Below are 12,626 nucleotides of genomic sequence, written 5' to 3'. Positions count from 1 at the left end.
GTAGTTTAAACACGAAGCTATAAAGAACGCCCTTGTGGCTACGTGGATACGTGGCTTTGGAGAGGGAGACCCAGGTTCAATTCCCTGCGGAAGCGGGGGCGCGGGGGCTCAGTGGTAGAGCGTTCACCTCCGGTGCTTGGGGTCCCTGGTTCGATCCCAGCTCGTGCCGTGTGAACTTCGTGGTGGACAAACACCGTGCTCGTGGGTTTTCTCGGGGTTCTCCCGTTTCCTCCCACTTTCTTCATTCCACCATTTCATTCATTTCTCATACAGTCTCCTTTAGCCTAATCGGTATAACAGTGGGACGTAACTCAAAGATTTCATTTCATTTTTATTTTCCTTGCGGGAGCTCATGTGGCTCGAATCTCATGTTAAGCTGTAGGTCCATGTCTCATATAGCCTCGCTGCTGAAAGGGACGCTAAACTTAAACCTAACAAACAAGCCAGAAAAGGAATTTGTAAACGGAAACCTATAATGTGTGTGTTATGTTCATCAGAGAACCGTGTGACTAGCTGCGTGTAGCCGAATGAATAGAACTCCTACCATTGTTGCATGGACGTCATTTACGGAGGTCAGAGGGTCATTTGCCTCCCCTAAGTTTGAGATACGTATATTTCAATGAATGTTATAGCAATATACTAATGAAGAACTCGATACTTTAGCTTTATCAGTAGACATGAGTGCTAGATGAGTTGTAGTCGGGTTAGAAAACGACAGGAGTAAATATTTGGGTTTCTTTTCCATTTAATCAGTGGAAGATTCGTGTCTGGTCAGAGTGCTGACGTGTGATAAGAAGTAGGCTCTTCACGATAGTCCACGGCATCGTTATCACTGTTCGGTAGCACTTGAAACAGCTTCTAAACAACCAAAATCGCCACTGCATCAACAGATAGTTATGCTCTGTTTGACGTGCTATTCAGAGCATCGTGTGCACACGATCTAATGCCATATATAAACTAGGGATGCGCACGAGTCGAGACGTCTCGAATCGCGACTCGAATTCGAGTCGAGAGCTTTGTACAGCGGGGAACACTTCTAAATGGTACTCCTTAGCCGTAAATCTCCATATGGTTGTACCATTTAGAAGTGTCCCCCGCTGTACATTTCGAGACGAGTCGAGACAAACGTATTTCTCGACTCGAATTTTCGAGTTGAGACACGAGTCGACTCGAATGTCTCGAAAATCTTTTTATAATTTTTAATATTATTTTGAGGAAAGTATTCACTCAGAAAAACTCGGCACGAGAATTTCGGAAACTGCAGGACTTGTCGGGTGTTTGAGGAGTGCTGTGGTAAGTGTTTTTTACAAGTGGCGAAACCAAGGGGAAACAACGTCCAAACGTTGAGGGGTTCGGCGCTCCCCACCTCATTACAGATGTCGGACGTAGTAGGCTGAGCAGACTGCTAAACAGGACGGCAGCGAACTGTGGCGGAACTAACATCAGACTTGAATGCTGGGCAAAGTACAAGTGTGTCTGAACACATAAGTGCACCCGTTGCACCGAACGCTTCTAACGATGGACCTCTGCATAATGATGGGCAGTGGGAATATTCCCAGTGGGAAGGAATTTTAAAAATGGGAATATTCCCGGGTTTTTTCCCTGGCCTATAAATTCCCGGGAAGGAATTTATTTCCATTTGTTTACTTTATCTTCCAAATTATAATAACCATATGACAAATTACTTTATTTTAATATATTATGATTTACTTCTAGGTTTTAAAGAATTTGGAGGTTAAAAGCTTAAAAATTATTTGACTCTACTTTATATAACTAATAATATGATTTTGAAGTTTCATTTCCATTTGCGCTAAAAAGTAAGGTACTTGTAATAATAATACTAATATTGGGGAGCCAAAACTAGCAAAAAGTAGGATGATTTACGGAAGAAATGAGTTGATAGTGGTGTTCAAGTAGTCAAGAAACTATCGAACACAATTTTCTTAATGGCAGTAGGGGATTTGTACAAACCGTAAAGATAAATGGAAGTGATTTATGTGAGACAAGAAAGTGAATTGTTGATAAGGAAGATAGAAAACAACGTGCCATGCGGGGCTCTAACCCGCCTTCACTCGCTAACGCTCGCTCTGCAGTGCTGTCTGAATTTAATGTTGGTAACGTAATTTAACGTATGAAACCCTAAAACAACCGCATCGGAATAGAATATCGCAAAAAAGTAGGTGCAAATGTTGGCCCCCCAATGCTAAACAATACACAAAATTAGCAACCTACTACGGTAATTTACAAATGATGAAAAGAAACCATTTTGTAAAGTAATGTAGAATTATGTAGAAATAGAGATGAAGTATTATTAATAAACCCTGAACCACCGTCAGTAAAAGATGTCGGTCTGTCACCTCTCTCTGACTCGAATTTCTGAAGAGGTACTCTGATAAATGTGAATTAATGCATGAAATAGGTAGGAAGAAAGGTCGTGTATGGCAATGTTACGTGCTAAATTATAAAGATAAATCAATTTCTTGCAAATTTTGTTAACATAAATGAGTATGCGCAAATGTTGATAAATTGGTGAGACATGCATCTTACGGAAGTTACCCAATCTAATTTGTTTATAACATTTAAAAATTTAATATGTTTATAATATCAGTAGTAGAGTCAAGTATAGAAAATCCACTTACTTATAAATTTAAACTGTTAAACGGTGTAAAAATATGTGGACTTACTATACCATTTTTTCCACACTTATTTTCATAGAGCATATTGTAAGTAAATATACATTTATGCGTATTATCTAAACATAATAAAATATTAATAAAGCAACATAGAACCGTTCAGAATAAACATTTTAAAGAATCCCCTGGAGACAAGTGTAATAATATACTGTGATAGAAAAAGAATTTAACTTGGAAATCTTAATATAGTAATAGAATGCGCTTTTCTTTATGATTGTACATAAATTCCCGGAAAAATTCCCATTTTGGGAATCTTCCTAGGATTATTCCCTGGGATTATTCCCGAAAAATATCTTCCCGGGAATTTACCCATCACTACCTCTGCAGCCGACGGTCCATCCATGCGCGAATGTTAACATCACGACATTGACAACTACGACTGAAATGAACACGTGACCATCGTCACTGGACCTTGGCGCAGTGGAAGAGCGTTGCATTATCTAATGAATCCCGATACCTTCTTCATCATGACGATGGGAGGGGGCGGATCCGTCGTGTTCCAAGGGAACAGCTCCTTGACACCTGTACTGCCGCTTATTGGTTTTCACGTATATTTCGGGCTAGCGTATGAACAAATCCGCACACCGAAGCTTCTCTTCATAGGCCTACCGCTCACTGGCGACAAAACAATTGCGCAACTATCTCGTCGCTGTCGCCTGCAGTCAGCAACTTCACGGAGACAAAACAGTTTTGTTGCCATACCCTCGCTCACTGGCGACGGCAACAGAAAAGTTGCCGAGCATTTGATATTACAATTTACATAATCGGCAACCGGAACAGTTCACATAATCGCTAGTTTCGGATATTAAAAAAAAAGAAAAAAACTACCGCCCATTCCAATGGTTAAATAAATAAATTTAAATAAACTTTCGAAGGTAGCGTTAACAGGTGCGTTATTTCAGACTTTACTTGAGGGGGGCAAGAGCACCACCGACATAAGACTTTCACGTTTTGTACTAGTATATTAGTAGACACATGATTAAAGTATATGTATTCCTCAAACTCTTGTGGAGCAATTGCACCTCCTGCCCCCCTAAATGACGTCCCTGAACGTCAATGAGTGACAAAAGTAACAGCATTGTGTAAGCTAATATGAACAGGAACAATTATTCGAATCAAAGGATAACAAGAATAACGAAAATATAGAACGACTGGAAATAACTAAGAGAACGAAACTAACAAAAGCGGCAATCCGACAACACTGTACCGTAACTGTACTCTCAGTTGTTCTACGTATAGCCGTAAAATAAAAATTGGCTTTCTTCGTCCTTCCCGCGTATTCTTCACGTTTTAAAATCGGCCATATTTATACAGTACAGTTTTTTCTTTTTTATATTTGAAATGGAAAGAAAATTGAGAATGATAATTTTATCTGTATTTTTTTCTAGTTGTGGGAAATTAATGAAAGTAGTAGTGTGTGGTATGACAGCGATATGTCATTATCGAAAAATGTACCTACCTGTGTTGTTTTTTTCTTGGCTGGAAACCTCATTCTAGTTTCTTATAACAGCGAAACATACTTCCTTCCATAGTTTCTTCTTTATATATATATATTTCATCTTTAACGCTGAGCGTTTCTCTATATCCTCAATTAATTTTTCATAGTCTTTATCACTAAAAACATGATAGCCACTAATCAAAGAATGTATTAGTTTCCATTGCGAACACTTCTTTTCACACGGAACGAACTGTTACGTGAAAAAAATGTAGAAAACATTTATTTTTTACCTTTCTATTTGGAGGTACCTCGGCAACTTTTCTGTCGCCGTCGCCTCAGTGAGCGGACTCCCATAAGACTCAATGCATTTTTAGATGTTGCGCAACTGTTCCGTCGCCGAGCTGTTGCCCTGCTGTCGCCCTGCTTGGCGACACCTCGGCAACTTTTCTGTCGCTGTCGCCTCAGTGAGCGGACTCCCATAAGACTCAATGCATTTAGCCAGAGCAACAAGATAGTTGCCCGACAAAATGTTGCCAGTGAGCGGTAGGCCATATTCTACAACTAATTCAATCCAGGCAATTTATTGCACTGTGGATGCCCTTTGTTTCCTTCATAAAGTGAAATGTTTTCTTTTTTGTTTAACGTCCTACGTTTATACTCTTTTGGCTAAAGGAAACGGATGATCAATAAAAGTGAATTATTGTGAAGGTAAAAATTTAGTGTTCTCCCATCGAGAATCGAACCTGGGACCAAATGAGCCGAAAACGAAGCATGGAGAGGCTTGTTTTTGTCATGTGTTCGAAGTAGTCTCTTTTTCGAAAACATTTGTTGGAATTGCTAACAAGTGACGGTTGAATTCGTGTTGTAAACTGCAAAAATGATCAGCGTAAGTATTTTTCTTTCTCATGATGTGTTGGTCAACCTTCATCACCAAGGTGAATCTAAGATACTTCTAAATTCAGAACCAAGGGCTATCTTTAGTGTTCTTTTACTTACAGGGGCGGGAAGCATGACTGTCTCCAACATTTACTCGAATCTGCATACATTATAGTAGAACGAAAAGATTTTTTTTTAATGAAATAGACTTATTGTGCCGTAATTAGTATCATAAAATAACAGTAGTGTGCGAATGGTTAACTATGGTAGAAAATTATTACTTGAAACGTCTCATTCCTACATAAAATATAAATTAATACTGTGTTATAGTTAATTAAAGCAAACGCCAAAAATATAGGCGGGTTGCGCGCGCACCTTAGAGCTCGCTGTTGTCAACTCTCCCTTGTCATGTGCCACCTCCTTCCCCTCCTGTTGAAGAAGTAAGCAGACGACAGCCGTTTACCTAGCCACAGCTGAAAGCCTGCGTTCTGTCGTAACCAATCTTCAACACGTGCGCGAAATATGAAACCTTGACAGTGATTGAGCAAGACAAATGTAAATGTGGCAAGTGCGTTTTAATAGTTGGCTGTTCCTCTCTCCACCCACTTTTTGTTGCGCGCGCAACCCGCCTATATTTTTGGCGTTTGCTTTAGTGTACTACAAATGCGCACATTATAATGTATAATAGTTGTTGTATACCTACAGTATTTTCTGTAATTTGTCACTTATCTAAGGGGCTATCCGGTTGCAATGATGTCAAAAGACATTGAGGAATGTAACGATTTTGCAATTGTGACAGGACGAAGACTGAAATTCAGCTCAAATGTAGAAAAGGCCATGTAGATTCTATATTTTAAAAGCAAATTGTTGTAAAATGGATTGAACATAGTAAATCGTTACGAAACATAAACATTAGAATCAATGGAAGATAATGCCGTGCCGTGGGGAGGAGCGGGAAGACGGCTCCGGACGCCGAAGTAAGGGGGCGCAAAATTCGGGAGGAAAATGTATGTGCACATGTATAAAATGGAAGGAAAAAAGTAATAAATAGTACTCAAAATCAAGGAGGAGGCGTGGTGGCTCATTGGTAGTGTTCACCTCCGGTGCTTGGGGTCTCTGGTTCGATCCCCGCTCACGCCGTGTGGACTTTGTGGTGAACAAACACCGTGCTCGTGGGTTTTCTCGGGCTCTCCCGTTTCCTCCCACTTTTTTCATTTCACCTTTTCACTCATCTCTCATCATCACCGTCTCCTTTAGCCTAACCGGCATAATCGTGGGACGTAAAACTTAAAGATTTCATTTTTTTTCATTTTTCAAAATCAAGGAAAAGCAGGGTTTATTCTTGAAAATTTTCTTAAGCTTCGCGCCAACTATGGTGGTGTTTCGCGGCTGGTCTGTCGACCTCACTCAAATATGCGGGAGCGCCGTCGTATGTTCTCGCCCCGGGCGCTGATTTTCCACGGCACGGCACTGATGGAAAAATCAATGAAAAAACGGATGTCGTCCACATATCTCAAAAACTATAATTAGAATTTGGCCAACTGAAAGCTTATTGCAAAGATATAATGAAGAGCTTAAAAATGATGTATAACACGTAAGCTAAATATGGATAAGGCACTGTTAAGAGTGAAGTTGTTTAAGTAAAATCAATAATAATGATAAAGCATATGCATCTTCTGCAAATTACGCAGGATACCCCACGGGGAGGTGAAGTGCTTGAACTATCTCACATCTGAATTCGGAATCTCCAGACTCAATTTAGCACGCTTACGTAACTTTTGACCTGATCACATGACATAGTCTGGTGCTTATGGCAAACCGGATAGGTCCTTTGGACACTTTTCAGTGCAGCCAATGGAGACAAACATAGATAGGTTACAGGTAGCCAATAAAGAACAAGGAATAAAAGGTTGAGCCAGATTGGGGTAGTTTCATGGAAGGGCGCCGATCCTGGGGGGGCGGGCCCTCCCAAAGCTGATGTGGATCTCTATTGTATTTATGAATATACAATATTTGGCATAATTTGAATGCAATTTATCTTAAAATTCTCATATGTATACATTCTGCTTCTGAATGCCGCCCCCCCCCCCAATTTACAGAGAAATCGGCGCCCTTGGTTTTATGCGAGATCGGAGTAGACATACGTTTCTTCTGATTTCGCCTCAAACATGTAAAGCTTTTTATGTAGAGGACTATTTCTTGCACAGATGTATAAAGACACATAGCTTTACATGCTCATTTAGGTAGAGATAAACCTTTTTGATGTTTACGTTCTCAGTGGAAGGACACTATCTTGTTCATATCTTGTCACATTATTATCATTTTGTCATTAATGCTTGAATTTATTTTTTCTATGAATTTCTAGGCTCAAAATCGAGGCGTTGTAATGATTAACTTCTATACTGAATTCGTCACGTGTTCCAGTAACGCTACATTGCTGGATGTAGTAGGTAAGCATACGTATGCACTTCTTATTTACCACGTAATTTGTTCATCATATACTCGTATATGTAATGTCATGACCATCGCTCTGCTCGGTGGGGTCTAAATGATAAACTATTAACGTCATTTGCGATATATTTTTTTAAAAAAAATAAAACTCTTTTATTAGTCACTTAGGTAAGTGTTCATATATTTTTTAAGTCATTCTGATATTTCAGCAAAACGAAGTGCATAACTATGATTGGACTTTAAATTTTTCTAGGGTGTCCTGCTCCTTTAGTCTGAAAATCCACATGTACACCTTTTCTCAAAAAGGTTGAGCGCATTCTTTATTGGTGTTTTGAGGCAAAAATTTTCTAAGTCCAACTTCGGGTATCTTCGGAAAATAGCAAACCAGGTTCGAACCTCCAAGCCAGCCTTTGCAATCGGGAAAAAGTTGGCAGATGTGTTTTTCTTCTTTTAAATATAATAAGACGTTACCAAGTGTAGAAAAATAGCAACCTTGATTGAAATACTTAATGATACAATATTTCGAAACCTTGTATTAATGTCAGCACATGCTTGTTTGTCATTTAGTTCTCCATACGTGATGGAACATTTAGATACGTAAACAAATCTTTCCATATGTAAAAGAATGCTCAAAGTTAAGACATAGAATATAACTATCTCCTGAGTACTAAAATAAAAGTCAAAGTAGAACAAAAACAGTGTTTGTAGTGGATATAAATGTCATAATTTTCTTGAGAACCGTTGTATAACGCTAGAAGCATGTTTCCAGAAGTCCTTGTCTTAGCTCACTGGTAAGCTGTAGGATTTCAAATCTTAAGGTTATGAGTTCGATTCCCATCTGTGTCAGTGATATTTTATGAAATTATATTTTCCGCAATGCATGAAAAATTATATAAAATAATTACATTAAAATACATCAGTTGTATATATATAACATAATCATTGCAGATCATAGTAATTATTATGTTTAAAATATAACATCTGAGATAATTTTCACAGTTGGTCGGTATTATATATGAAAGTGTTAAATACAAGTTAGGAAAATCGTTTAATAGCAATAAATGAATTATGTAGTGTATTTATTTGCAGCTATTTGTCGTACAGATGTAACTTCTCAATATTCTCATTACAGCATGTCATTTACATTCGTGAAATACAGTATATTCCTACGGATATAGAAAGTGTATAAACAGAGTATCCAAAGTCGGATCCTGCTTCAAGACACAACTTTTCCCGATCCCTTAACGTCACGGGAAGAAACACAAATTCTCTTTAGAACGGAATGTTGTTACTTAGAGTCTCATTCGAATACGTTGAATATGCTTTTGTATATTCATCTCTCTCTCTCTCTCTCTCTCTTTCTTTTTTCCCGCTTTGTTTATGTGTGTGTGTGTGTGTGTTGCGGAATATCCGAAGTTGAATACAACATTTGCAAAGTATATGAGCATCATTGTCATCGAATACCGGAAATTGAAAGGCGTGTCTCTTCAGGTTGGGTTTGCGTGTTTATGTTAGCTTACTGGTAGAGTACGGGCTTGGCAACGAAGAGGTCTTGAGTTCAAAGCCTGTAGCGAATTATCATTTTTTGTTAGTAGAATTGCACAGAAATCGGATACAAGGAGTGGTTTACTTCTAGAAATATTTTCAGAAGCATTTAGGTAGCACTGAAAAGGGCTGTTTTCGGGAGTTAAGGCAGGACAATTAATATTGTGTCCAAGACCCTTCTGAATTTATTACACGCCCCATTGTTCTGGGCATGGAATCTATTAATTGGGTGACAAATCTATCTCCTTCCCCTACCTCCAGACATGCTTCGGAAACAAGATGCCACAGGTCATCCTGAGTTCTTGGTGGATCTGCCTCAGGCCAACTGTCCCTTGAGTACGCTTCAATTCTGCCCACAAATTTTCCATGGGATTGAGATCTGCTTCACGAGGCGGCCAGTCAATTAAATCAATCTCAGGCTGCCCTGCGAACCATTCCTGAACCACATGGGAAGTATGTATTGGCGACTGGTCTTGCTGGACGTGAATTACACCATCAGGCTGAAATACTCGTACAGACGGCACCATGATATAACTCTAATGTCTAAGTACTGAGCACTGTCCACTGGAAATCCAACCCCAACATGAAATAGATCATGGCCACTGCGATTGCAAGCAGCCACATATCCAGGGTCATATCGGATGCCCCTCGGACGATACACAAAACGGCGTCCCTCATTTGATGTTGTGAATATGGATTCATCTGAGAAAACTACGTTTTCCCAATTGCGACCCACATTCGCCTGTGTAAACGCGAGACGTAAATTTTGTGGTCGTCTGAGAGTTTTTCGTTCACGGCAGCAAAAGGGCCACGTAACCCAGCATGACGAAGCCTTCGCAGAGCTGTATGCTTACTACCAGGAAAAAAAGAAGCTTTCCTTAGATGCCTAGACGTCCTTAGTGGCTCTAACCGGGCTTCGTTACTAATCTGCATCTTCGGCTTCGTTGACACATGCGGACGACCAGGAGATCGTAAATTACTAGTCTGACCTGTAGCACCATATTTCAGAATCCATCGCCTTCCTGTAGAGGCCGGGACACCTACTCGCCTGCTAGCTGCAGTTGCAAAATAGCCTTCCAACTCCCATAAAGTAATTACTGCTGTACGTCTATCCATAGTTACCAATGTTCTGAGCTGCGAGCAGGAAGCAATAGGTAAAAGCTAGTACCTGACGTGTGATTGGTTACTTGCACGAAGCGCCTATTGTGGGGAACGACTTGGTCATCGACTCGCGAAAGAAATCTGAAAATGGTGCACCGTAATAATAATATTAAAAACAATTTTTATAAAGGAATATTAATACATACGAAAAGCTCTTTAAAGAATGAATTGTTATACTGACTTGACACGTATAAAAACATATACCATATACCAAACAGATTGAGCGATATGATGATAGCTGTTCTGAGACGAACACTTTCGAAGTCCAACTTCAAGTATCTTCGGAAAACAGTAAACTAAAGCTGCTGGTTCGAACCTCCAAGCCAACCTTAGAAATCGGGAAAAAATGTACAGATATGTTTTTCCTTCTGTTAAATATAATAAGACATGTGGAAATGGTATTAAGTGTTAAAAAAATAACATTGATTGAAATACTTAATGATACAATATTTCGAAACTATGTATTCACACTCTCGTTTCGTCATTGTGATTTCCATACGAAAAATAACATTTACGTACGAGCTCAATTATATTTCAGAAGCAGCTTCCGAAAAGCGGTCACGTTAGCTCAGTGGTGCACCCCCGAGTGTTTAAATCGTGAGTTCGATACCCGTTCAGGTGAGATTCTTTTATGATATACTACTTTCCTCAATGCATGAAAATTATGTAAAATAGATACATTACAATTCATCAGTTGTATATATCAGTTGATATATATATTCATATCATCAGTTGTATATATATCAGTTGAATATATATATTCATATCATTTCACGACATAAGTAACTCTTATCTTTAAAATATAACATCTGAGATATTGACAGAACGTCGGTATGTTATATGTGAATATTAAATACAAATTAAGAAAATCGTGTAATAGCAATAAATAAGTTATGTAATGTATATATTTGCAGCTATTTTCATACGAAGATAACTTCCCAATATTCGCATTACAACATATAGGTAGAGCACATCGAAAATCGGATCGTGGTTCAAGACAAAAAACTAGCTAGCCCCAAACTGTCACGTAAGAAATTCACGAATCGCAAAACTAAAGTGAAGAGACTGAGAGCGGTAATATCTTAATCGCTCTCTCTCAACTCTCTCTTATCTGCATTTATACATATAAAAGTGCATGTGTGTACGTATGTTCCAACATAACTCATGTATGCCTAGAGCAGGGTTTCTCAACCTGGAAGTCGCGGTCCCTAGGGGGTCGCGAAGATAAGCTAACTAACTAACTAACTAACTAACTAACTAACTCTATGGCCTATGGAACCCGGAGGTTCAGTACCGCGTTCACAAAAGCTCTCCACTGACTTCTATCCTTAGCTAGTTGGATCCAGTTTCTACTTTGTATTCCTATCTCTGCGAGATCCATCTTAATATTATCCTCCCATCTGCGCCTAGGTCTTCCTAATGGTCGTTTTCCTATGGGTCTACCAGTCAAGACTTTGAAAGCGTTTCTACTTTCTTCCATTCTAGCTACATGACCTGCCCACATAAGTCTCCTAGACTTGACGACCCTAACAATGTTGGGGAAAACGTATAAACTATGTAGTTCCTCGTTATGGAGCTTCCGCCATTCCCCATTCTCGTTCCTCTTGGGTCCAAATATTCTTCTCAGGATCCTGTTCTCAAATACTTTCAGTCTATGTTCTTCCCTCAGAGTAAGCGACCATGTTTCACAACCATACAGAACAACAGGCATGATTATCCTTTTATATATTTTAAGCTTCAAATTCCTCGACAGAATTCGCGACGACAAGAGATTTTGAACCGAATAGTAACACGAATTCCCTGCTTTTAGTCGACATTTAATTTCTTCGTGAATACGATTTTCGTCTGTTAATATTGAACCTAAATATTTGAAAGTATCCACTTTATCAAAAGTGTTATTTAATATTTTAACGCCTCCACAATTTGCCGTATTACGGTCCCGACGCACTTCCATGTATTCGCGAAGATAAGCGGAAGAGATAAATATAGTTAGAATCTAATACCGGAAATTATTTTTAAATATTATTTTGAATTTTGTTCTGATAGGCATACTTCTATTTTTTATACATCTATTATATAAAAGAGAACGTACAAAATCCTTTGTCCGCTCATCACGCTAATACGGCTGAACCAATTTCTTTCATTTTTGGGGGGTTATTAGGATTTGGACCCTAGATGGTTTTTATCATATCACTTTAATTTTTAATTACCAGTGTCTTGAGATAATTGACCATTCAAGTGTCCATAACGTACAAATCCTTTGTTATTAGTTCATCATAGGTAAAAATAAACGTATTTATATGCAACCCGCATGACCGTGTCACTCGGCGGGTTAACATAAATGACAAGCGATATACAGCGGAAAATAGCTTGAATCTTCTGTTTAAAATTTTTTAATTGATTTGCTTATTTTTACAGACACTTTTACAATATGCCAGCACCAGGATGACCGCAGCGAAGCG

General features: G+C 38.9%; 1 protein-coding gene across 4 annotated transcripts in view; it reads left to right on the top strand.

Moving 5' to 3' along the window:
* LOC145669882 (dipeptidase 1-like) overlaps positions 1 to 12,626 on the top strand; it is a 262,183-nt gene that overhangs the window by 212,550 nt on the left and 37,007 nt on the right. For all 4 annotated transcript variants that reach the window (XM_081738231.1, XM_081738244.1, XM_081738232.1 and 1 more), the window contains one exon: positions 7,373 to 7,457. In XM_081738231.1, coding sequence (XP_081594357.1) covers positions 7,373 to 7,457 — 85 coding nt within the window. The remainder of the gene's footprint in view (positions 1 to 7,372; positions 7,458 to 12,626) is intronic.

Source organism: Thermobia domestica, chromosome 2, assembly GCF_964235325.1.
Source record: "Thermobia domestica chromosome 2, izTheDome1.hap1.1, whole genome shotgun sequence".
Lineage (NCBI taxonomy): Eukaryota > Metazoa > Arthropoda > Insecta > Zygentoma > Lepismatidae > Thermobia > Thermobia domestica.
This window is presented reverse-complemented; position numbering and strand designations above follow the sequence as displayed.